The following is a 24912-nucleotide window of genomic DNA, read 5'->3' on the forward strand; positions in this document are numbered from 1 at the left end:
AATAAACTCGTTAAAATTAAAGAAATCCATAGAAGTGAACCTAATTTTTTTAAATCTTTTTTTTTTTTATTAGAGAATGTATGTTGAAAATTTTACTAACTACTAATCGGAAAAAATGAATCAATGATTTAAATTTACGATTAATTAATTATTCAATGAAGTAGCGCTAACTTCCATAAAATATGTAGTGCCACATAAATTTAGAATAAATAAAACAATGCTATGTTATAAGTTTATTACACATAGATTCAAGCTTTTTAAATAACAAAATAAATCTTTGATTTATAAAAATTATTTGATTAATGTTTTAATTATTTTAACATGATTTAGTGACACCCTATTTTTTTGCATTTTAGTATAGATAAGAAACTATTTATTTAGCGAAACAATAACAAGAATTTCTAACCCGAGAAATTGAATCATTTGACAGCTTAAAATCATGGCCATGACTCATAATATTATATGAATCTAATCAGAGAATTAATTATATCTGTGGTGTTGCGTTGAGGAATAATATATTTAAACAGTTCCTACTGAGAATTTGTTTATATGAATGGAAGGTAAGAAATAAGTCAATGCATTTTTGTCGAGTTATAGCCATCATTATGCTGGAAGCACTTTACAGGTTATTAATTGTATTAAATTAAACCAAAATAAACTATACAAAACTTAATACGTTGCATACTATACAATCATGCATAAAAAAATATATACTCTAAATCAACATAAAAACATGCCCTTGGTAAATTTAGGATACTTAAAAAAAATAGCTGCTATAAATATAATAATTTAATATAAGTACATGTTAAATGCATAAAAATCTATCTTTATACTCGTTTCCAAACTAACTTACATATTTACTAAAATCCACATTTCTTAGGTATTTGAAATTATTAAATCACTAGCATATTAAAATATTGGAGTTGGAGATAAGTTATGTATTTTATTCAACTCTAGCATCTCTAATTGAGATTCTGGTGGCAGAGATTGGAAACACTGACATATAATTATGTCCATCATTAATTATAGTACTTACGTTATTTCTTGTACATATTCAATATTATTTACACCATCAAAATATGTATCTATACAAAAACAGCAATTGTAATATTTTATTTGCGGCATTGTAAAGTTTATATGTAGTACCCACCACCAGTTAATTAGATAAAGCGCTTATCCCGAAACAATATTTTTAAATTTTCTACACAGGGACACAATCAAAGTTTTAGCAAGCAGAATACCATAGTAATGTATATACATAAATGTTAAAATGATAAAATACATTTACACAAAATAGCCTAAAACCATAACGTGTGCTGAAGTGCAAAAGCTAAGAGGAGCAAAGTAAAATAAGGGTTGGTGTGAAAACAGTGAAGCAACTTATTTAAATATAGACATTGATCTTACAGCAACTGTGGAACCATTTTTTCCAACCCCGCCAGTAAAGATGACAACCGCATAGCTAACCCCCAGGTAAATGGACACAAATACGCTCATATAAAAGGGTAAAATGTACAACTTCAAGTTCAGATACGGTATCTGTAATGGAGGCCGCATATTTGTCACCATTTATGTTTAGTATTTAGGTTATTTGTTGAATCATGCATTGGATTCAGGGGTTGGGTGTTCCAGCCATCATCCGGCAGCGGGGAAGATGGGGCAACACCAGACAGCCAGGCAAAACAGCACACGCAGCGCCCAAAACAAGAAAGTTTCATGCATTTAAATAAATATTAGACACATGGTTAATTAGAGATCCCAAATCACTACACATCCAACGCTCACACGGTGATCGGGACATTGCAATCCTATAAAAAATTGCACTACAAATATAAAGAAAAGTTCACGAAATAAGAGATCCATTACTAAGTCCATAATATGTAGATCAAAAGCTGAATATATGTGTATTGTGAGATGAATAATGCCACCGATCACCATATGAAAATATTAACACAGCAATATAAATACAAGACTGAAGCGAGTGAAATTCTAGTCGCTGTTCTGTTTTGTTAGAAAATAAAATATTAGTAAATGAGTATTGATCAATGATGACAATGTTAATTAAAATGGGATACAATGAAACCAGCAACAATTCTTTTTATTTTACATTTCAATGAAAACCAATTCTGCTTGTGGATATCTCTCGTTTATACCAATCTGATCACTAAGTCTTCACCCAATTTTTGCGTGTACACTGGAAATACTCTAACTTTACAACAGGAGACATAAAACCACTAGATTTTACCCTATATTTATTCATTTGGAAATCCAAACATATAGGAATGCTAGAAAAAAATATATTTACATAAGACTTTTATAAGAACTATGAAAATTCATGATGGGAAACCAAATATTTTCTTCTGTCACAGTGTAAAAGATCCAGGACCTGATTGAAGATGATTTATAAAATGCACTTAAAGAAAACTGGACTTGAAATCAATATGATACAAGAAATAAAACAACCATCCTAAACTTCCAACCTCTCCTCCACTAACATGGAGACATCTACATGTCAAATGTTGACTCTAAATAAGTACAAAACGAAACTCATATAAGCTTGGCCAAAATATATTATTTAAAGCTTTTGTGCAGTCAGTAGAATTGATAAATGTTTTATAGATATTCGTATGTTTAAAATATAAAATGTGAAATTCTAAACTCTACTTTCATTCTGATATTCCAACATCAAAGATTAAAATCTGTTCCTCTGAAGGAAAAGTTCTGCGTACATTTAAAAAAAAACAATAACATTAAGAAGTATTTATAGTCAATATGCAAAAGCCAGATCAGAATATTTTTTCTGCCTTAGAAAAAAGTTAATAAATACAGTATATACCCACTATATGAGGAAATATATGTAACTTTAATTGAACTATCCATTAAAAATGATAATTATTACCCTTTCAATAGCTAACTAAAGTTGTGGAAAAAAGTCAGTCGAATGTTAATATTCCAATAAAGAGAAAAGTATGTTGTTGCAGAGAAGCAGAAGAAAGTCAAATCAGAAAGGATAGTACAGAGCCCCAGGAAGCAAGAAAATAGCAATAATATAAATAAAGATTATTGTAGCCAATAAAACTATGGTTCAACAAGCAATTCAAATTTAAGTTGAACATACCGTACCCATCTAATTAAGTCCAAGGATGGTATTTTGAGACCAGAATTACACTCATACTTAATATACGCATTCATCTATATTCCATTCAGACCTGCAATTACTTAGTAAAATATATAGGGTGGCCATATGTTGCGTTTTGAACAGGACAGCCCCGTTATTCAATGGTGGCGGTTCGCAACGCGACCAATACCTTTTTCAGTCTCGCTCGTGAACTGATCACTATGTTAAGTCATAAGTCAAGTAACAGTCTCGGTCTCTGGTTTCGGTCGCGTTGTGAACCGCCACCTTTTTTTTAAGGTAACGCGTCGGTTTCCGAAAATATCCTGTTTTTCGCTAATTAATAAAAATAGATGTAGGTACTTACTACTCTTTTAAGCGTATTTTACTCAGAAAAAAGTTTTAATCCACGTAATTTTATTACAAAACCACGTCTACTACAAACTTTTAGAGTACAGTTTCGTAAATTGTTTACGCTTATAACTTTGTTATAAATAATCATAAGGAACAAGTGCACCAGTAGAAAGGGTATTTTAGTTATTACTGTAACTTAAATTAAATGTAAGTTTAATCAGCTAAAACTTTGTATTCAGTTCTCAGCTTTGGTTGCTCTCAACTGATTTAATCGTTAAATTAGTTCCAAATTTGATCAATCTTAGGCTCCCTAAAATGGGCGAAAATTGATCAAGAAATTGTTTCGCTTAAAAATCCTCAAAATTTTCTGGGGGAAGACCCCCCCACGATAATTTATTTGTCCCATTTTAAACATTTATGGCCACCCTGAAAATATAGTTTATCTCAAACCCCTTCCTTGAGTTGAATTACCAGTGAGATAAGGTACAAGAGTAAGTGTGGTTTCATAATACAACATGAATAAAATCGATTCAGTTCTTAATATTGATTAATTTACAAATTGATAATTTATTGTGATTTTTTCTAAATAGTAAAATTAATAACTAATTATAGGATTAAATCAATAACTTTTTGGTTAATATAGATTGAAATTATTATAATGTGGCGAGTTGTTAGTAGCAAAAATAGTAATACAATATAATGTCCCTAAAACGATTAAATATTTAAAAAAAATAATATGCTCAAGAAATTGTGGTTTAGTTCTACAGTAGATGTTTTTTTTTTATCATTACTTATCCCGTTTACAGATGTATAATGTTATTTTTATTTATATTCTCTAATATATTTATATTAAAGTACTTTTGGTAGAGAAGAGATTATTTTTTACTTGAATGCATACACATGTGAGTACACTTAATAGAGGGTAAGAAATGAATAGTTCTTATTGAAGAAGCATTAAGATAAGTAAGTATGGGTTAAAGAAAGAAAGCATTAGTTTGTTGGCTTTGAATTTTTCTATTAATTTATGTCCAGTTCAACCTCAAACACCTTAAAAATTTTATATGTATTATTTTGTCTGACTTATCTTTATTATTTATACTTATGTAAAAGGGAGTACACAAAATATAAATAACAAAAATTATACAAAAATATGTTTAAAAAAACACCACAAAAAATTAGGAAACAAAACTCGGGCTAAACTCTTGTCATGCCTCAGAGATGCATGATAATATTGATAATGGGTAATTCGGTTGGTCTTACAGCCACTGTGGAGCCATTTTTCCCTATGCCGCCTTGTTGGAAAGACTGACAGAAGGCTATAAATATTTGAAGATATCCGGACAAAAATACCCAACACATTGCGTACGCCACATCTACCTCCAACCAGGGAATCTGCGAATACAAATTAGAGCAGAAACCTGCCTTCAATACATTCAAAAAGTCAGCGTGATGTCCTTCATCTGTACTGAAAATTACACATGAAATTTACAATATAGAACTAAAAAATCCCAGACTCGTAGATTGTTATTTACCAAGCGATTATAATGAATTAATTATGACCTGAGTGAAGACATCGCAATTTATCGATATTAACCATTTAGATATCCACCAGAAGTAATTTTAAAACATGCGGAAAACATTTTTACATTGCACTAAGAGAAATGGATTTAGAAAGAATTGCTTCTGCAGAGATGGATGCATTCCGCATAATGGTACCGAACTCCAAATACTAGGTAAGAAAACAGCCAAAATAACCCCATTCGCTGGACGACGGCAGTTGCCGGTATCAACTTACTGCCACAGTGGATCCATTCCTCCCAACCCCTCCTCCCAGTATGACGGAGAATACGTTGAACAGGGAGTAACACGAACATACTATTGTCATCAGACCTAATAAGTGGCGGAACTCCAAGTTCTGGACGAGCTTCACTCATCCCAAACATTACAGGATTATTAAAACAAATGACTGTGATCTTGTAAAATATGTGAGATATGTAAAGGAGGCAGAAAACGATAAAAAACAAAGATAATTTACTGAAATTGTACAAAACCTGAGATATATAAACAACATATACCTGAGATATTGCAATCATTTAAGTTGAATGGTTTGAACAAAAAACGTGATTCAAATAAACCATTTGACTTTTACCTCGAGCAAAATATCATTTTGGACAAAGTGTATTAATTACTGTGTTGTTTGTATTAGAAATATCTCAATTAGTGAATATTATATTGTTGACTTTGAAAGGTAAACAAGTATTATGGAAAGGGGAAAAGTAAACTTACCGGGGTGAGCCATATACTGGATCCAAATATGGCGGATATTGTGTGTATCATGATAATAGCAAATTGTGCCTCGGTTACGTCAACTTTTCCAAATTTTAGAGTACCCGAAACATAAGTTTGCCAGTGGGCGCAATAAAATAATGTTATTGCACAAAAGCACTGAAAAAATGTTTAAAATTATAGTTAGAAAATGCTTAAACATCATAAATAACTGGTACATAGTAAAATAAAATACTGAAATTATTATAATTAAAGCTGGGAAATCCCGTTGACCCGAGTTGGATAGTGGGCTTTCAATTCACTAGAAAAAAACGGCCTAGTGGTGTAGTGGTCAGCGTGTTTGCCTACCATGCAAGAGGTCTCGGGTTCGATTCCCGAGATGGTTGATATGAAATATTTGTTTAAAAAGGAGTTTTTACAGTAAAAATATTTCATACCATGGTATCTGAAGCATGAGACTGATCATCTTACCTTCATGTGACAAAAATGATCAAGATACGCTGGGATCGGTGTGCCAATCCAGTGCACCGTTAGGTGCGGAAAAGGAATGATGATGATGATGAGAAAAAAAGTACTATAAACTCAGTTTTACATGTTTTTATAATGCTGTTCATTTTGACCGGAGCACAATAATTATTTGACTTTACTTTTACTATCCAACTGATCCTTGGAGTTAATTTAGCTCTTGAACCTAAATTTTGTTAAGTCAAAAATATTGTAAAAATTCATAAAAGATGTTAAGTAAATTGAGATTTACTTTATTATCACTACCCACCTGCACCACACTGCCAACTACTCCTTCATATCATCAATAAATGTAGCATTTTACTAAGTATATAAAGATATGATGAACTCATAAAATCAATCAGGCAAAAAATATCAAAGTCCACTAATTAATTGAGTGAAGACATTTTGATTAATTGATATGATCAAAACATCAGGCTATATTATTTAATATTCGCTAATCTCAAATGAGTTGGGTAATGACCTATTAGAGGTTAATGATACATGAGACAACAAAGGGAGTCAACAGTATTTTGAGTATGTCCAATTGTTTGTAGACTTATTTTGGATTTAACTTTCTAGGAAGTTTATCAAGAACATATTTTAACATAATGAAGGACCTTTTCAAAAAGGAATAGTAATGTCTAGAAATTAACAAGACTTATGACATGTTATCAGCTAGTTCAAACGATCACTTTACACAATGTGTAACTTTCTCCATTCTGCTCATCATTGAACATTTAATTACTTCAATTCTTTCATCCATTTATTGATTTTTGTGAAGTAAAATAACTGAAATATTTATTGTAGCTTAATTCGCACCATGAGAACTTGAGAGAATTAAATCAAAAAACAAAGTTTAGAAATGTGAGTATTTAAAGATTGAAACTACGTTATCCAATTGATTTCAATATTTTTGTTTTGAAAAACTTAGCATAACCTAGTGATTTGGGTTATATCTATCTAATACACAATGCATTAGTGTACTACGTGGTGTGTCCGGAAAGTGTTATGTGTTTTTTTTTTTACGTAACTGTACGTCGGAGCGCAACGAGGGCCGGTTGGGAATGGTAGTGGGGGAAGCCAGCTGAAACGCTCAGTCTCCTTCGGCTATCCGGAGTGTGAGGACAGGCGTTTCTGCAGAAATTGTTTCGGGACCTTGTACAAATTTAAAATGCTGTGTTCGATAGAGTAAAGGATGGCGATCAAGTCTTGCATCAAACTTGGCAAGACTGCGGCGGAAACTGTTCAAATGACCCCAAGACAGCATTAAAGAAGATGCTCTGTCGGATCGGCAAAAGTTCGGCGTCCCCTCGCCCCAAGAAGATTTCAATGATTCCTCAGTCCCTCTACAGTCTGGATGAGACTCCATTGACTTCTTTTTGTTTCCACGCAAAGGACCCATAAAAGAAAAGCGTTTTGAGACTATCGAGGGAATCCAAGCAGCTTGTACCGCGGCCTTAAGAAGCATACCGTGGAACATTTGATGCCTAGAAAAATCACTGGAGCTGATGCACCAACGCAGGAGGAGCCTATTTTGAAGAATTTTGATGTGTTGTAATGAAAAGTTCAATAAATTCTTTGTAATCAACTCACTGACATTAGTTTCCAGACACACCATGTATGTCCTAATATACAATAAAGCACTAAACCTCTTCAACCATTTTTATAATACTTTGGTGTTACTATTTCATTTGGCGGTATTTAAAATTTTATTTTCAATTACAATGGTAAATAATAAATAGAGCAAAAAAATACTGAACAAAATCTTATATTTATCTCAAAAATGACTTTTTTAAACTTAACGCAATAAAGTAATTAGTAGTTGAGATTCACCCAAATACTTTCCAATTACCAGTTGATTTCAGAATGAAAAAAACATTATATTTCAGCTCCCGTATTTTACAAAAAAACATAAATGAATTGATGAAATATTGATGTGCAAACATAAACACAGCAGTAATCACTAAAACCGGCTAAGTTTAGGTCATAAACCTGGTAAATATCAAGACTTGGATATTCCATTCTCAAAAGTGTTCTCTAAATCTTGATAAACTTCCTAAAGAGCAAAAAACTAGTACTTTTCTACAAACTCAAAACATTGACGATTGACTAGTGAGTGCTTGAGGGCATAATTTACCTGAAAAAACATCCATGTCGGGTATTGTCCTAATCTGACTGCGTTACAGGCAGACAGGGCAACGAACACAGTGGATATTGAGTCACACCCGTGGTCAAATAGTTCCCCCAGCGGAGAACTGGTATTTGTTCTACGGGCCTGTTTACCGTCGATGGCATCCAGGCTCTGGTATATGAAGAGCCCCAAACCGCACAGCCCGTAGGTCCATCTGGGAGCTTCTGTTTGGGCATCGGGACTATACCTATCAAATTAAAACAAACATTTATAGCGTGGAATACGTTAAGGGTCAGCTATAACAAATGTTTAGACTGCTTAGCTACTGCAGTGTCTCTAAAATGTTTACAACTGGACAGGTGAAGTCCTTCGCTGCCTTACTTCGCCAGTAATTTGGAGTTTGCATCCGTTGTGTGGAGCCCACAATACATAACAAACATAGAAAGGATTGAAAATGTTCAACGAAAATTTTTTAAATACCTAGATTATAAAAACAATAAAACGCTTTGTACTTACAGCCAATCTGCCAAACAAAATGGATTTTTTACCCTTGAAAATAGACGCACTGTATCTGAATTATGCCATTTACATAAATTATTAAATAATAAAGTAGACTCTTTTAACCTACTCTCCAAAATTAATCTTAATGTCCCCTTTCGCGTGAAAAGAAATAAGTATTTATTCCATCTGTCAGTCTGTAGCACTAACTATGCACAACACTATTTCCTCTATTGTTCTTGCTCTAACTATGATGCTTTTTTTTCATCTATTGATATATTTTACATGCCCCTTTATTTATTTAAAAATAAATTAAGACTCATTATTTCTGGCTGCGATACGATCCCACTTACTATTTAGTGATGGTCACACTTACACACACCTGAACACTTACTCCCACACAAATACACATAAACACACATCTACACTTACTCTCATACAAATACACATAAACACACCCTTTGGTTGTAACACAATTTAATAATATGTATGATTCTTATTTAGAAGCTTCGCTGTTCTGTCTTTAAACCGTATTTTTTTAAATGTTATTATATCATTGTCGACTGTTTGTTTCTTTAAAATAAATAAAAGAACCTGAAGCTAAAGGCAACACCTTAAAAATCTCCAACAATACGCTTCTACAAGCCACTGCAGGGTGGATCCAATCCCGCCTGTTCACACATCGACTACAAATGTCTAATACCAATTTTTTCTATATATATTTTTTTTTTCTCAGTGAAACGTTTGTTTTATTATATTTTATTTGGAAAACCAACAGTTCTACACATTTACAACATTAAGAAATATTGCGTAAAATATTTATTTTATATAAATTTATTTTCTCAGTTTATTCTTTAAGGTTTTTTTATATCAGTAATTTCTATATTTGTTATGAAAAAAAAATATTGTCGGTCGGCGTGCATTACCACCAATCCACAATTTTGGCAAAAACTATATTTTCATAAGGGGTGATTTTTAACTCTTATTGGATGTTCCCTAATCTTACGATACGCGTGGGACCGCATGGGAACAGTACTGCGAACCGGAAGTAAATAATGTGTTCAATTTGATTTTAAAAACAGTTTTTATTGTCTTCTGGGAAAAGATGATTTGGTAGATTGACGGTAATGCACGCCGACCGACGGTATACTTTTTTATATTTATTATTTATTTATAAATTATCCATAATAATAAAGCATTAGTATAAAACAATGCTGCATTAACTGGGACAAAAAAGAGCACCTTTTTAATCAAATAATAAATGGGTAAAGCTTTTGAATATATTTAGTAATTATATTTCTGAGTAATGTCTATTGTTTATCAATGGTTTTGCCCACATTCGTACAACTGTTTTCCTCCGTATTTACTAATGTATAATATTTTTCTTGACGAGATTTTTTTTTTTATAATGTATATTGTCTTTGTAAGTGCCCACTGAGGTATTTACAAAAACAGTATACATTATACATAAATAAACAATATTTTTAAAAATCATACTATTTTCCGAAATAGATACAGATTAAAGTGGTTACACCGTGATTTAATTAGCATTTTATGGCATAGTTATTAACAATGAGTTAAATATTTTTTTTAAATCTATGTTTGGGTAGATTATAAAATGCAAATATTTATTTTTTTAAATGAGAAAACAAAAAACAGATAGAAGAATTTAAGAAACATGGATGTTAAAACATAGGCAGAATGGTGACTATTACAGTGTATGTGTGTGTGTGTGGCCATTGAAACCAGGTCATAAGCCCTGTAAATGCCTAGACTTCCATATTTCCTTCTCTAAAAGGTTCTCCATCTCTTATGTAATATGTCAATTGGATATAGAGATACGGTCATTCAAAAAACGTGCGAAATTTTAAAGGACTACACAATTCATTTCCAGAATGGTACTGAGAAGACAATATTAAACACAGGTAACCAATAAATAAAAAGGAATGGCTCAAGTATGCACTAAATATTCATTCAATCAATGGGTTCCCTACCTAGCCTAGCGGTGCATCGAGGAATTTTTTATTGAAATGCGCAAGTTGTAGGACAACTGTTGCTTTAACGAGAATCACAAAGCGTATAAAAATGTCTGTCATAGAAAAACAAATTATCCTTATTTATTCATGAATAATATATTTTTTTACAGCCTTAAAACTTCTCTGGTGATTAAAACTGGTCATAAAATAACTAAGGTAGATGAGATGATCATTAATTGTAATATTTAAAAAAAAACATATTCTTAAAAGAACATTTCTAATTAATCTAAATTTGATTGATAATTTTTTTTTTTCAGTTTTAATATGCAATACCGGAGTAAGTAAGTTTTGGTTATTTTATCAGGATGCCTTTAGTTGAGCATTTACAAAAAAATAAGCAGTTTTTTCATCATCCTGTTAAAATAACAAAAATGTCTTTGTTAGCTAAATGATACGGTTTACCAAATGACAGCAGAATTGCAAGATACTTGCTAAAAAATCCCCTTTTAAATGGTGCTACTGAAATGTTTCATTCAGTACAAGACGAGATATTTTGGTATTTAAAAACAAAAAATTAACATGTATTTTTTTTTTTTTTTAAATTATATAAATCAAAAACCAAATTCACTACTTTATCAAATAAGAGATATATATTAAGTCTTGTATTAGAAGTAGACTCATGGGACATCAGAGTTAATATATAGTTTTTGACTGTCTTAGAAAGGAGTTAAAATAAAAAATATATTAACAAATTATAACAGAGTGGAGAACATTTTAGAGAAGTCAAATAAGAGATAATATATCGAATTTACAGGGCTTATGATCTGTCATTGGCTGGTTTAAATGGGCACTTTACACACTGTGTAACATTCACCACTTTTCCTATGTTTGAACATCCATATTTCTTCGATTCTTCCATCTGTTGATTATAGTGAAGTTAAAGAGCTGAAACTTTCAATGCGCTGTTTGTCTACAAAAATTTGGACTAATTCTAAATGTTGTAAAAATATATCGTCAATTGGTGTGCATTACCGCCAATCTGTAATTTTAGCAAAATTATACTTTTATATTGGGAGATTTTAGATCTTGACTCTTATGGGATGTTCCCTAATCATACGATACGTGCGGGACCAATACCAGGCGAGCTTTCTGAAGAAGAACAGTACTGCGGGTCGGAGTAAATAATGTTTTAGATTTGAATTTAAAAGCAGTTTTTACTGTCTCCAGGAAAAAGTTGATTTAATAGATTGGTGGTAGTGCATGCCGACTGACAATGTATTATATCTCTATATAGTATGAAATATCAAGATATCTATGAATATTCCTATATCTGATACACCGTATTTAAAACTGGATATTTAATAAATAATTATGGTAATACATCTAAATGTACTTTTAGATATTTAAATAAAGACTTAACTTTTTAAAGAAAATACAAACACTGCAAAACTGCCATATTTTTTCTATATTTTATAAAATATTATTTTGGGTGTTGAAGGTTCTTATGCCTTAATTTTTATTTTTTTCACAGAGAACAGAATACTCATAGTTCATAGGGCAAATGTGGTTATGAAATATCAAATTACCTTTCTTATTTAAACATTGGTTATTAAATAACAGGTGTTTGTGTAATCAAACAATAAAAATAATTTGCGTGATTTACAAAAATTGATAAATGATTTGTACTAAAATAATCAGATTTCAATCATAATTTTAAATTATTATTTTTTCAACCAAAAACAACATGAACTTCGAAAATTACTTGCAAATTAAGTACTGACCTTATTTATATGTGGGTTTTAAGAATTTAATTAGTAAATCTTTTCTGGCAAAAGCATTTTTTTCGTTACGTTGGGTTCAATGCGAGCAAACTTCATACTGTAAACAAACTGCCGTGTTCGAATCTTTTGAAATTCTGTCATCCGAAGGAGCTATTTTCACTAAACTGTATAGGTACTTTTATAGATTTCATTATTTTTTTTGTTAGCATATATAAATCCATTAATAATAATAGTTTTAGTTTATTTCCGTTTTTTTTTTCATGTATTATGTAAATATAAAATATATTTAAAAGATTACAAAAGTGTTTCATTTACTCGTATCTTCACAGAAAAATTTTTCAACCCCTCGCTAAATAACTCCCAAATTATTTGTAAAATATTTTTTTTTTCAAAATGCCAGTGTCAGTTCACAAAATCAAATGCACCTGTTAATTTCACGTTTTAAAATTCAGATAAGATGATTAAATCAAGCCAAGCATGTCATAAATGGGCTTACAAATTTCAATTAATATCTTGTTTGAGAAATAACAGGTAGGTACTAATGAGAAGAGAATTGTGCAAGCACATATCATTTAAGTAGGTATGTCAAGAGATCTACAACAGTGGGTACCCACAATAGTTTTTTACTTTCTCTTTTTATATGAATGTTGCTACACACCCACTTCATTTTTTAATAAAATGAACACAAACATTTTGAAAACTAAAATAAACCATAGGCAAATATTAAATTTGATTAATATCATTAATGTAACACTTTCACACTTATATCGGTACTTTGAAACGAATTAATATGCTAATGAAATTGATATTTTTAACATACTTAAAGTTTGTAAATTGTAAAAATCTAAATCTCTAGACAGATACTGGATTTAAACATCTCGAGAAATTATTAATATTGACATTTCATCAGGAATGAAGAACCTTTTTGACAAGGGAATATGGAACTTCTCACAAAGATTCTTAACTTCTGCTGAAATACTTGTGTCTAAAACAGATGAATAAATGATTAATATTGACATTTCTTTGGGAATGGAGAACCTTTTTGACAAGGGAATATGGAGCTTCTCAAAAAGATTCTTAACTTCTGCTAAAATACTTCTGTCCAAAACAGATAGATAAACTTATGAACTTATTTTTCATAGTTTTTGGAGGAAGCGTGTATTTTTAACTATGATTCATATGTGCATTTCTTAAATGAATTATGTCATTTAAATATCTATGTTTTGTACTTTTCTTTCAATGTCACATAATGTTATATTGTTTAAATAAATGCATTTTCTTAAAAACTAGGTTTAATGCATTGATGTAAAAGCGTTTTGGACAATTGAGTAAATAATGAAGTAAATATCATAACCAAGCCTCAAACAGCTGTTTGAGGAGTGTTGCCGACGTAAAAGTACATGCACCAACTTGGCGGCCCTTCCTGGGGTTTTAATGTAGCATAGGAGGCTTCAGTATGTGTAAGCGATCTACCACCTCCTCAATAAAGACTAGTATTTGTCACTTTCGGGGGTGGTGATCGCCATACTGAAGCCCACATATAGATTAGAATTCATGAAAATATTTGTATGCCCATAATGTGTTTTTATGTTGTTCTGTATAAGTGTTGATCGCCGCGCGGTCGGCGGGGAACTGCGGCCGGTAGCGGGAGGGTGGGGACCTTATACGTGGCGCGAGAGAGACCGATAGAGCCGGCAAATGTGCTCGCTATCTCTCTCGCCGCGTGATTGGTCAACCTAGCACCGCCCGCTATTGGCCTAGCCCACCGCCGCGCGGCAAAATGTTGTATATATAGCCCCGCCGGGGAAAAATAAAGTCAGTCATCTCACCACACTACTAAGGCTTTCTACTCTCCACTTCACCTCCCTACCTCGCTTCAAACCGGACCTCATCGCCACCTGGATTCGAACACCGCTACCCCCCTGGACTTGGAACTCGGATACTCTTTGGATTGGATTTTGGACCCCGGATAATTTGGACCCTTGGATACTTCCCCGGAACACACCCCGCCGTTCCCACCGACGGAGAGATACCGGCCTTACAACCCGGTTGCCTGACTCAGGATTGCGGCCGCCAGCGCTACTCGCTAGCGACCCCGCAAGGGATCTCTAGGCGACGATACCTCCCCCGGAGCTTATCGTTCGTCGGCCGAGGCCCGCCTACGCCCGGCCACTCTGCGTTTGACACCAGCACCTATAGAAATACAGTTCTTGTGACGGGCGCGATTGCTACGGACGAAGCAGTGATCCGCCGCGTCTGTTACAAGTTGGTCCTTCGAGAAGAACCGGATATTCATCGCAGAGCGCCTAGAGATGACTTCGAGAACCCCTTCACTCCGCTCGGGTCGAGGAGGCACGGAACCGAGAGAAGACCCTGCTACAGATCAGGACTCAGCCGAGTCGGACACATCCGAAGATACAGTCCAGCGGCTGAGGACGCAGGTTCGAACGCTCCGTGCTTCACTACACGATCAAGACCGACGCGTGCCCTTGGAGACGAATCCCGAGCCCGCGCCGCGTACTACGGATATGGACGGCATCATGACGGTGCTGTCAAAAATGGCGATTCTACTAGAGGCTTCGCAAGGAAGAAGCCCGACTTCAGCCCCAGAGGACGTTAGCAGAGTCGGCGCCATGATAGCGCGCCAATCTACTGCCAAGGACCTACCCGCCTTCGCCGGAGAGCCGCAGGAATGGGCTACTTTCAAATCGCAGTACACTCAGTCGACGGAGATGTGCTGCCTTTCGGATCCAGAAAACCTCCTGCGTCTACAGCGTGCGTTAAAAGGACGGGCAAGAGAATCTGTGTCGTCATTACTAGTGGATCCAAGCCAAGTGAGGGTGATAATGAAGACGTTGGAGCTACACTACGGCCAGCCGGACATTGTAGCGTCTTCCTTGTTGGAAAAAGTGAGAAGGCTCCGCTGCATACAGAACGACGGATCTACGCAAGCATTAGTAGATCTGTCTAGCGCAGTTCGGAACGCGATAGCGACCTTAGAAGGCTTCGGTGGCGATTACATGTCTACGCCACAACTACTAAGTGAACTAGTGAGCAAGTTACCGCTGTGCATGAAGTCTCTCTGGTGGTACAGCAGAAGAGGAAACCGGGTGAGGCCCTCCGCGAAGGATTTCGCGCTCTTCTTGGAAGATTTAACGGAATCTTCGATGATAGGCGGCGGAATAGAGCCGCAAGTGTACAGCGGAAAACAACGCGAGAAGCCACAGAAGCGAGAACAAGTGCATACAGTGATTTCAACAGAGGGAAACGGGAAAAGTGTAGCGTCATGTGTTTTGTGCGGACGAGGACATTTACTACAAACGTGCCAGGAATACATAGAGTGTAGTATTTCGGAAAGATGGGACATAGTGAAGCGAAAGAATTTGTGTTTTTCGTGTTTATCGAACACTCATCGGGCGATAAAGTGTAGAAATGTAAAAAAGTGCGGCCTCGATGGATGTCGCCGAACACATCACAAGACATTACACGACAGAAATAGTGCCGATATCAGTGAAGCTCGGTCTAGCGCCGATATACGAGCGCCAGATAATAATGCCCGCCGCAACACGCCTGCAGCGGGGGCGCCGGGGGAAACAGACCGACCGCGAACGAAACCCGCGCCGCGAGTTCAAATGAAAGAAACTACGATTACGGCCACAGTTCGCGGACGAATAATATAGTGACGAGCACCTACGCTCGGGAGGAACCGGTCCTCCTAAAAGTGATTCCCGTCATGTTAAGTGGTCCGCGAGGACGAGTGAACGCGTACGCGTTACTAGATGAGGGATCAACCGTGACATTGATTGACGCAAAAATAGCAAACGACATCGGCGCGCCGGGAGAGACTCGAGGATTAAAAATCCACGGTGCCGGCGGAATGTGCGTAACAGATAGTGCATCAAGAAAAGTCACAATTAAAGTGCGCGGAGTTACGGAAGATTTATTCACTCTCCGCGCAAACACAATACAGAAGCTGAGTCTGCCGCTACAGCCCGTGATTGAAGGGGAAGGCAGGATGCGACAAGTGTGCCCGCAGTTACTCATCGGCCAAGATAACGCCTCTCTCATAGTGACGAGAGAGGCACGGAGATGCGGGGAATACATCGCCTCAGTGACAGCCTTAGGAAAGGTGATACACGGTGGGCGGACACGCCAGACTAACGCCAGCATACTAATGGCGCTTAGTACAGAACAGAGACTAGAAAATCTAGTTAAACAAAATTACGCCGTCGACGCGTTAGGTATAAGTTCGACAGCCAAGATATCGCGTCAGGAGGCGCGAGCCACAGAAACCATGAGAGCCACGACACGTTTCCTACCGCAAGGACAGTACGAGACAGGGCTACTGTGGAAAGACAATCGAATATGTTTACCGGATAATCGCCGTACAGCGCTGAATCGATTTTTAAGCATAGAGAAAAAGTTCAGTAAAAACAGTGAATTCGCCGCGGCTTACAAGTTAAAGATTAAAGAATATCTAGACAAGGGGTATGCCCGGGAACTGACACTGGCTGAAAGACAAGACACTGCGAGTGGGCTTTGGTTTTTGCCGCATTTCGCAGTGACGAACGTGAATAAACCGGATAAAATACGGATAGTATTTGACGCCGCCAGCCGCTGCAACGGGAAGTCATTGAACGACATGTTGGCCAACGGCCCGGACCTTCTCTCATCGCTTATGGGAAATATAATGCGATTTCGCGAGGGAAAGATCGCGCTGGCAGCAGATATAAGGGAGATGTTTCTCCAAATTAAAATAAGAAAAGAAGACCAGAGGGCGCAGCTGTTCCTCTGGCGCGATAGTCCCGAAGAAGAAATTCGGGAAATGATTATGACGTCGATGACGTTCGGCGCGGCGTGTTCACCGAGCAGCGCACAGTACGTGAGAAATCAAGTCGCAGAAGATCACGGGCAAGAGATGGCCGCCGCCAGGGATGCTGTGCGAAATAAATTCTACATGGACGACTATATGGATGCCGTAGACAGTGCAACAGAGGCGATACAACTGCGCCACGATGTCAGCGAACTACTACGGCGGGGCGGATTCATCCTCGCGAATTGGGCGAGTAATGATCCCTCCGTAATGGAAGCGATTCCTTCAAGTCTGAGAGGGAAAAGCGCACGCGAAATAATTAGCGGAACCTCCGTGACAGAGAGGGTCCTCGGCATCAAATGGGACCCGGTGACAGACGAGTTTCAATTTAAATTTAAAGTGTCACGGGAGGTTCCAACAGAGAGGCCTACAAAACGGCAGATGCTAAGTGAAGTTATGAGCATTTTCGATCCACTCGGTTTCGTAGGGTGTTTGACAATACGCCCGCGAATACTGCTACAAGATGTGTGGCGCTCCCACATAGAGTGGGACGAACAAGTGAATGAAGAACACGCAGAGAAATGGCGCACTTGGGTGGACATATTACGCAATACCGAGTGCGCTATACCGCGGCGCGTATCGAGCGCCAATGGCCAGCCAGTAGAGCTGCACGTATTTTCCGATGCCTCGGAGCAAGCGAGCTGCGCCGTAGCCTACATCGTGGAGGAGAACGCCGCCGGAAGGAATGCGACGTTCATGGCTAGCAAGTGCCGAGTTAGCCCGCTACGAGCGCTATCAATTCCACGCCTGGAATTACAAGCCGCGCTCATGGCCGCACGACTGGCGGCCACAATCAAGAAAGAATGCGGAAGTAATATACGCGATACCTACTACTGGACAGATTCTACTACGGTGCTGTGCTGGGTCCAGAGTGATTCGCGCATCTTCACGCCATTTGTAGCCCACCGCCTAGGGGAAATAGATGAGCTAACGAACGCTCAAGAGTGGCGGTGGGTACCAGGAAAGAAGAACCCCGCTGATCTCGGGACGCGGGACGGCGAGATACCAGACATCTCCCCGGCCGGCATGTGGTTCAGTGGGCCGAGTTTCATAAAGAAAAATAAAAGTCAATGGCCGCCGCTCAAGGTAATAACGGCGACCCCGGATACAAGCAGTGAAATAAAGTGTGCGAACAGTGCCATCGTGATGACAGCCCTCCCGGACGAAAGAAGATTTTCCTCCTGGCGGAGACTGATCAGGACTACAGCGTGGGTGTTGCGCTTCATAAACCGCTGCAGGAAAAAGAATACAGGAAGCGCGACACTCATCGCCCCGGAACTCAAGGCATCAGAGAGGGCGTGGATACTCATAAGCCAGACAGACAGTTACCACGCCGAGATAGCCGCAATTAGACGGGGGGAGTGCCTCCCGCGGAACAGCCGCCTGCTGGGCCTCACTCCCTACCTCGATAAAGATAGCGTCCTCAGAATGGGGACGCGAATTATGGAAGCCCCCGCGGTGAGCGAGCAACTAAAGGCGCCCGTCATACTGGACGGAGCGCACGCCTATACGCGTCTATTGATAAGGCATTATCACGAGTCGCGGCAACACGCAAGTACAGAGCGGACACTCAGCGAACTCAGACAACAGTTCTTTATAACACGATTACGGACAAATATAAGGAAAATTATATACGAGTGCCGCTACTGTCGAATACAGAAGGCCCGCCCGCAGCCTCCGCTCATGGGACAGCTGCCTGCCGGCCGACTCGATCATCACGTAAGGCCTTTTACCCACTGTGGGGTGGACATGTTCGGGCCCGTATACGTAACTATCGGAAGACGCCGGGAGAAACGATACGGGGCCCTGTTTACGTGCATGGTTACGAGGGCCGTGCATATTGAAATTACACCGTCGTTGAGTACTGACTCGACGGTGCAGGCCCTCAGAAGGATGGCGGCCCGCAGAGGACATCCGACAACGCTCTACTCGGACAACGGGACGAACTTCAGAGGCGCAGACAAAGAGATGGCGGCCGCCATGAAGGAACTAGCCCACGATCCCGAACTACAGAACGAGGCGACAAGGAGAGGGATCAAATGGGTGTTCAACCCGCCATCGGCGCCACACATGGGGGGAGCCTGGGAACGGCTCGTCCGGTCGATAAAGGGGGCGCTTATGGTGATTCTAAAGGAACAAGCCCCCCGAGAGGAAACGCTAATGACAGCGATAGCGGAGGCCGAGTACACAGTAAACACTCGGCCCCTAACCCACGTCTCGCTTGATAGCCGAGACGACGCTCCGCTGACTCCGATGCACTTTCTCATCGGGTCGAGCGGGGCCCAGCCGCATCTGGCCGATTACAGAGACGCGCCGCCCGAACTGTGCCTCAGAAAACAATGGCGGGTGGCGCAGAAACTTGCCGACGCATTTTGGAAAAGATGGATGAGGGAATATCTCCCGACGTTGGCACAGCGACGGAAGTGGCAACAGGCCGCCACACCGATCATGGTCGATGACCTGGTCATAATAACGGACGCCGCCCTCCCGCGGAATGAATGGCCGCGGGGACGCGTCATAGCAGTCACACCAGGGAAGGATGGACAAGTCAGGAGCGCCCGGGTCCAGACAGCCACCGGAACCTACACACGACCCGCCGTCAAGCTCGCCGTGTTGCAAATCAAGGACGACGTCGGCGCAGAGATGCCTCCTCGGCAGGGGGGAGTGTTGCCGACGTAAAAGTACATGCACCAACTTGGCGGCCCTTCCTGGGGTTTTAATGTAGCATAGGAGGCTTCAGTATGTGTAAGCGATCTACCACCTCCTCAATAAAGACTAGTATTTGTCACTTTCGGGGGTGGTGATCGCCATACTGAAGCCCACATATAGATTAGAATTCATGAAAATATTTGTATGCCCATAATGTGTTTTTATGTTGTTCTGTATAAGTGTTGATCGCCGCGCGGTCGGCGGGGAACTGCGGCCGGTAGCGGGAGGGTGGGGACCTTATACGTGGCGCGAGAGAGACCGATAGAGCCGGCAAATGTGCTCGCTATCTCTCTCGCCGCGTGATTGGTCAACCTAGCACCGCCCGCTATTGGCCTAGCCCACCGCCGCGCGGCAAAATGTTGTATATATAGCCCCGCCGGGGAAAAATAAAGTCAGTCATCTCACCACACTACTAAGGCTTTCTACTCTCCACTTCACCTCCCTACCTCGCTTCAAACCGGACCTCATCGCCACCTGGATTCGAACACCGCTACCCCCCTGGACTTGGAACTCGGATACTCTTTGGATTGGATTTTGGACCCCGGATAATTTGGACCCTTGGATACTTCCCCGGAACACACCCCGCCGTTCCCACCGACGGAGAGATACCGGCCTTACAACCCGGTTGCCTGACTCAGGATTGCGGCCGCCAGCGCTACTCGCTAGCGACCCCGCAAGGGATCTCTAGGCGACGATACCTCCCCCGGAGCTTATCGTTCGTCGGCCGAGGCCCGCCTACGCCCGGCCACTCTGCGTTTGACACCAGCACCTATAGAAATACAGTTCTTGTGACGGGCGCGATTGCTACGGACGAAGCAGTGATCCGCCGCGTCTGTTACAAGGAGATTTTTTTTCTCACTATACTTAGTTGGAAATTTTAATGTTGAAATCAATGCTTCGAATTCAGACTATATTATCGTTTTAAAAACAACCTGAAATTTTAGTTGGCAAGTTGGAGGCAACATAATACACAAAGAAAATAAGAATATTTACCCAAATAGAAATTAAATCCAAAATGTATTTTTAAATAAATAATAAAATCATCATATTCAATATTGTAAAATCTAAAATAACTCATCAAATTTTCATAAAAGAACACCTGTTCTAAACAGAGAAAACTAAAACGGAAAAGAAAATAATTACAAGCATCTAACTCTTGGTTAGTGAAAACTGTATGATTTAAGTTTATTTCAACAGAGAGGGAAAACACCCCTTCGCCTTCTCAAAGGTGTTTTCCCTCTCTGTTGAAATCAATTTAAATATGAACAACTCCCTAAAGAGGAAATCCAGTCAGTCTGCAAGCATTTGGACATACTCAAACATTAATGAATGAACTACTTGTGAAAACCTGTAATTGGCTTATTTGTTATTTGTTTTGTAATATATATAAAAGATAATTATAGCTGTTGGTTATCCAAATAAATAAAATAAAATAAATAAATAAAAATTGGAAAATTATTTTCAAGCGTTGCCTAGTAGGTGATTTGGTTCAGCTGGATGAATCTCACCAACGTGATAAAGGTTTCAGCTCTTTTACTTCACAAAAGTCAACAGATGGAAGAGTTGAGGAAATGTGGATGTTCAAACATGGGCAGAATGGTAAATGTTACACATTGTGTTGAGTGGCCACTTAAACCAGCCAATGACAGGTCATAAGCCCTGTAAATGCCTAGACTTCCATATTCCCCTTCTCAAAGATGTTTTCCCTCTCTGTTGAAATAAACTTAAATATGAACAACTCCCTAGGGAGGAAATCCAGCCAGTCCGCAAGCATTTGGACATACAAAACTGTATGATTTTAAAGTGTTTTTCAACACTGTCATTTAGACATCAGAGTAGGTACTTATTTATTATAACGGTTATTACCTTATTAAAAACGGGTTTGTTGATTTTTCTGAGATGTTTAATTATTTCTACTTGTTAATAAGTTAAATAATAAAAAATAAGAACATTATATTATGTATCCTTTGAGCATTAAAGAAATAACATTTCTCACAATAGCATGAAACCTCCCAAGATAGAAATATAATACTTTAAAATATCCCCTATGACAAGCATATCCGATTGCTGAGAATGTGTTCTCTCTAAATGACGAAGTAGGTATACGAGTCATAATATAATGGATGATCGCCGAAGAGGAATTGAGAGAAAGTGAAAAAAAGACAAACCAGAGAGATTTTGTTTAGCACTTAGGCACTTAATCTCGAGATTCGAGATTTCTCTTCGCAACAAAAAATAAAAACCAGATATAATCTCCATATTGATATTAAAAATACGCTTCTGATTATGAACGAATCAATAATTTGGCCATGCAATAAAATAAAAATAACTAACCAATATATCGTATCAAAAACTGACAGGAGTCGGACACGATTGATTAATTTACGATGCACTCACTCAAATATTAAAGACATATACACGAAATTTATACATGATTTAAGTTATGGAAACCAAACAAAAATCTAATAAAATTGACAGATTTTTTACAAATTGACCGCTGACCCAAATCCAGACAGCGTAAGCAAACATTGAGATCTAAGATCGAACGCCCATCTTAATTAATATTATGACTGAACATTTACTTACCATACTAATATTAGAGTAGTAAATATATTTATTACTAATCCTACTATAGTAATTAAATTGGGGGCAAGCCACAACGGAACTAGGGACACCAGCCAGGTCCACCAAGGCTGAAGTAAATTATCCAAGAGGCTCACGCTTGTGCACGAATATTTATGATCACCGAGTCTTTTCAACTGATTAACTGTCATTAAACGGTCCTTGTAGAAATGCATTTTGATAACTTATATTTTCAAAATAGTATCATCGAAAATAAAACGCACTACACGCCAGACAGAATACAAATCCACAAATCTACGCTCGGCAATAAAATGTGACAATCAGCTTTCCAAAAAAATACATAACGAACGATGGTCCGATGTTTCGCGATTCCAGCGCAGCTAGGTGGTAGAGTTTGTAACTAAAAAAATTAAAAGCGACATGTTGGAAGAAAAATAGTTACTTATTTCCACGCTAGATGCTGCTGTCATCTTCATTTAACGGCTGCTTGTATTTTGCTTCCTGGGCCTCGATTACAATGGGAAGTTAACATTTATCTCCAATTTTATCTACAAAGTAAAATGATTTTTTCTGTATGAAAAGCAGAATATGAATACATTTTTTCTTCTACACATGTTCAATTATAGGTTACCGATGAAGATACCTTAAATGTTCATGCAAATATACTCATTTTCGTGTACAAATATCGGTTTTTCTTCATAGGCAGACGAAGATAACTCTGTTAACTTCCTGTTGTAATCGGGGCCCTGAAAACGTTTATTTCAGTATAATGTAATATTATTTTATAAAAGGTTTTATTGTAAAAATGAAAACTAAATATCTATAGTTACCTTTAAAATGTTCTCCACGATAGTATTATTTAATCTCAATTTATTGTAATATACCTAAATATAATGCAATAAGTTGTTTGAACGTTTTTATTCCAATTCGAGATTTTAAAATTTGGTCAAGTAAACAAATAATACAACAGTAATTTTTTTATGAATGCGAGTACCTACAAAAATAATAAAAAGTAAACATATTATTTTTGAAATAATAATACTTATATTGGTAGGTATCTAATTTGCAACGTAGATTTCGCAGTTAAATAAATTAATATCAATCAAATAAATTCGCGTTTTCATAAATATCGGTATCTATTTATAAAAAGTATCGATGCATCCCTAAATATTTTCACATATTTAACAATTTTTAAAGGCAAAACACCCTCCATTATAATATGTTAAGTATGCGTCTTATTATGACTTTGCAATTTTTACTACATTAAAAATCTTTATGTATGTATATAATACAACACCCAACAATCCAGCGCAGTGCCTTGTTCCCTCATCAACATGGATGTCAGAATATAGGGTAAAACCGGGTAATGCCGGTCAGGAGGTAATACCGGTCATTACAATTTCACTCGTATTACTACGTTATCGCGCATGCACACGTATAAAAAACTGGTGGCGTAACTATATCCCGTGCCGCTGCACCGACAGCCGCTCAGTTTCCAGCACACGTTCGGGATAAATGTGCATTAATTGTTTTCACGATAAATTGATGTAAATTTTCGTCGTCAGACAATAAGAGGTGAGCGTTTGTTTTATTACGTTTCTTACATTGTTAGTTATAATTATTATAGTCTAGTTATCTCAAGCGTTTCAAGTAATCTTCGATTTTGAACTTGTCTCAACAGGTTTTTAACCTAAAAATGTTTTTTACATAAATGTTTCTAGGCGGGCAATGCCGGTCAAGGTGACCGGTATTACCTGCAAGTAAAATTAGTACATAGTCAGTTTTTTGACATATTAAAATTTTTATTTAGTATTTCAGAATGTCTAAAACACGAAGTAAACCACGTTCAAAGGCATCATGGAGCCAAGATCAGCTAAATAAAGCTTTTAAACTAGTAAATGAAAGGAAACCGATTAGAAAAGCAGCATCAAATGCATCTACTGGCGTACCATATTCAACGCTTTAAGAAAGACTGAAGAATAAGAAATTGGATACCTTACAGCTGGGAAGACATCCAGTCTTCACAAGAGAACAAGAGGATGAAATGGTTTCCCAGGTTAAGTTCCTAGTGAAAATATTGTACGGCTGCACTTCGCTTC

The 24912-nt window shown here is 37.7% G+C and overlaps 1 protein-coding gene across 4 annotated transcripts in view; it reads right to left on the bottom strand.

The window, feature by feature from the left end:
* The window catches only part of bbc (choline/ethanolaminephosphotransferase 1 bbc), a 37319-nt gene extending 14128 nt beyond the window's left edge, over positions 1–23191 (bottom strand). Inside the window, exons 1-4 of one of the 4 annotated variants that reach the window (XM_088242737.1) lie at positions 22817–23191; positions 8400–8640; positions 5756–5914; positions 1408–1539 (exon numbers count right to left, since the gene is read on the bottom strand). In XM_088242737.1, coding sequence (XP_088098863.1) covers positions 1408–1539; positions 5756–5914; positions 8400–8640; positions 22817–23028 — 744 coding nt within the window. In that variant the 5' untranslated portion in view covers positions 23029–23191. Of the gene's footprint in view, positions 1–1407; positions 1540–4729; positions 4862–5264; positions 5394–5755; positions 5915–8399; positions 8641–22816 lie in introns of all 4 variants that reach the window. The other 3 variants (XM_088242736.1, XM_088242738.1, XM_088242739.1) reach the window with 3 other exon arrangements.
* Between the last annotated feature and the right edge of the window lie 1721 nt (positions 23192–24912).

This window comes from Micrasema longulum, unplaced genomic scaffold (assembly GCF_059751315.1).
Source record: "Micrasema longulum isolate JH-2025_06_02 unplaced genomic scaffold, ASM5975131v1 h1tg000162l, whole genome shotgun sequence".
Classification (NCBI taxonomy): Eukaryota; Metazoa; Arthropoda; class Insecta; order Trichoptera; family Brachycentridae; genus Micrasema; species Micrasema longulum.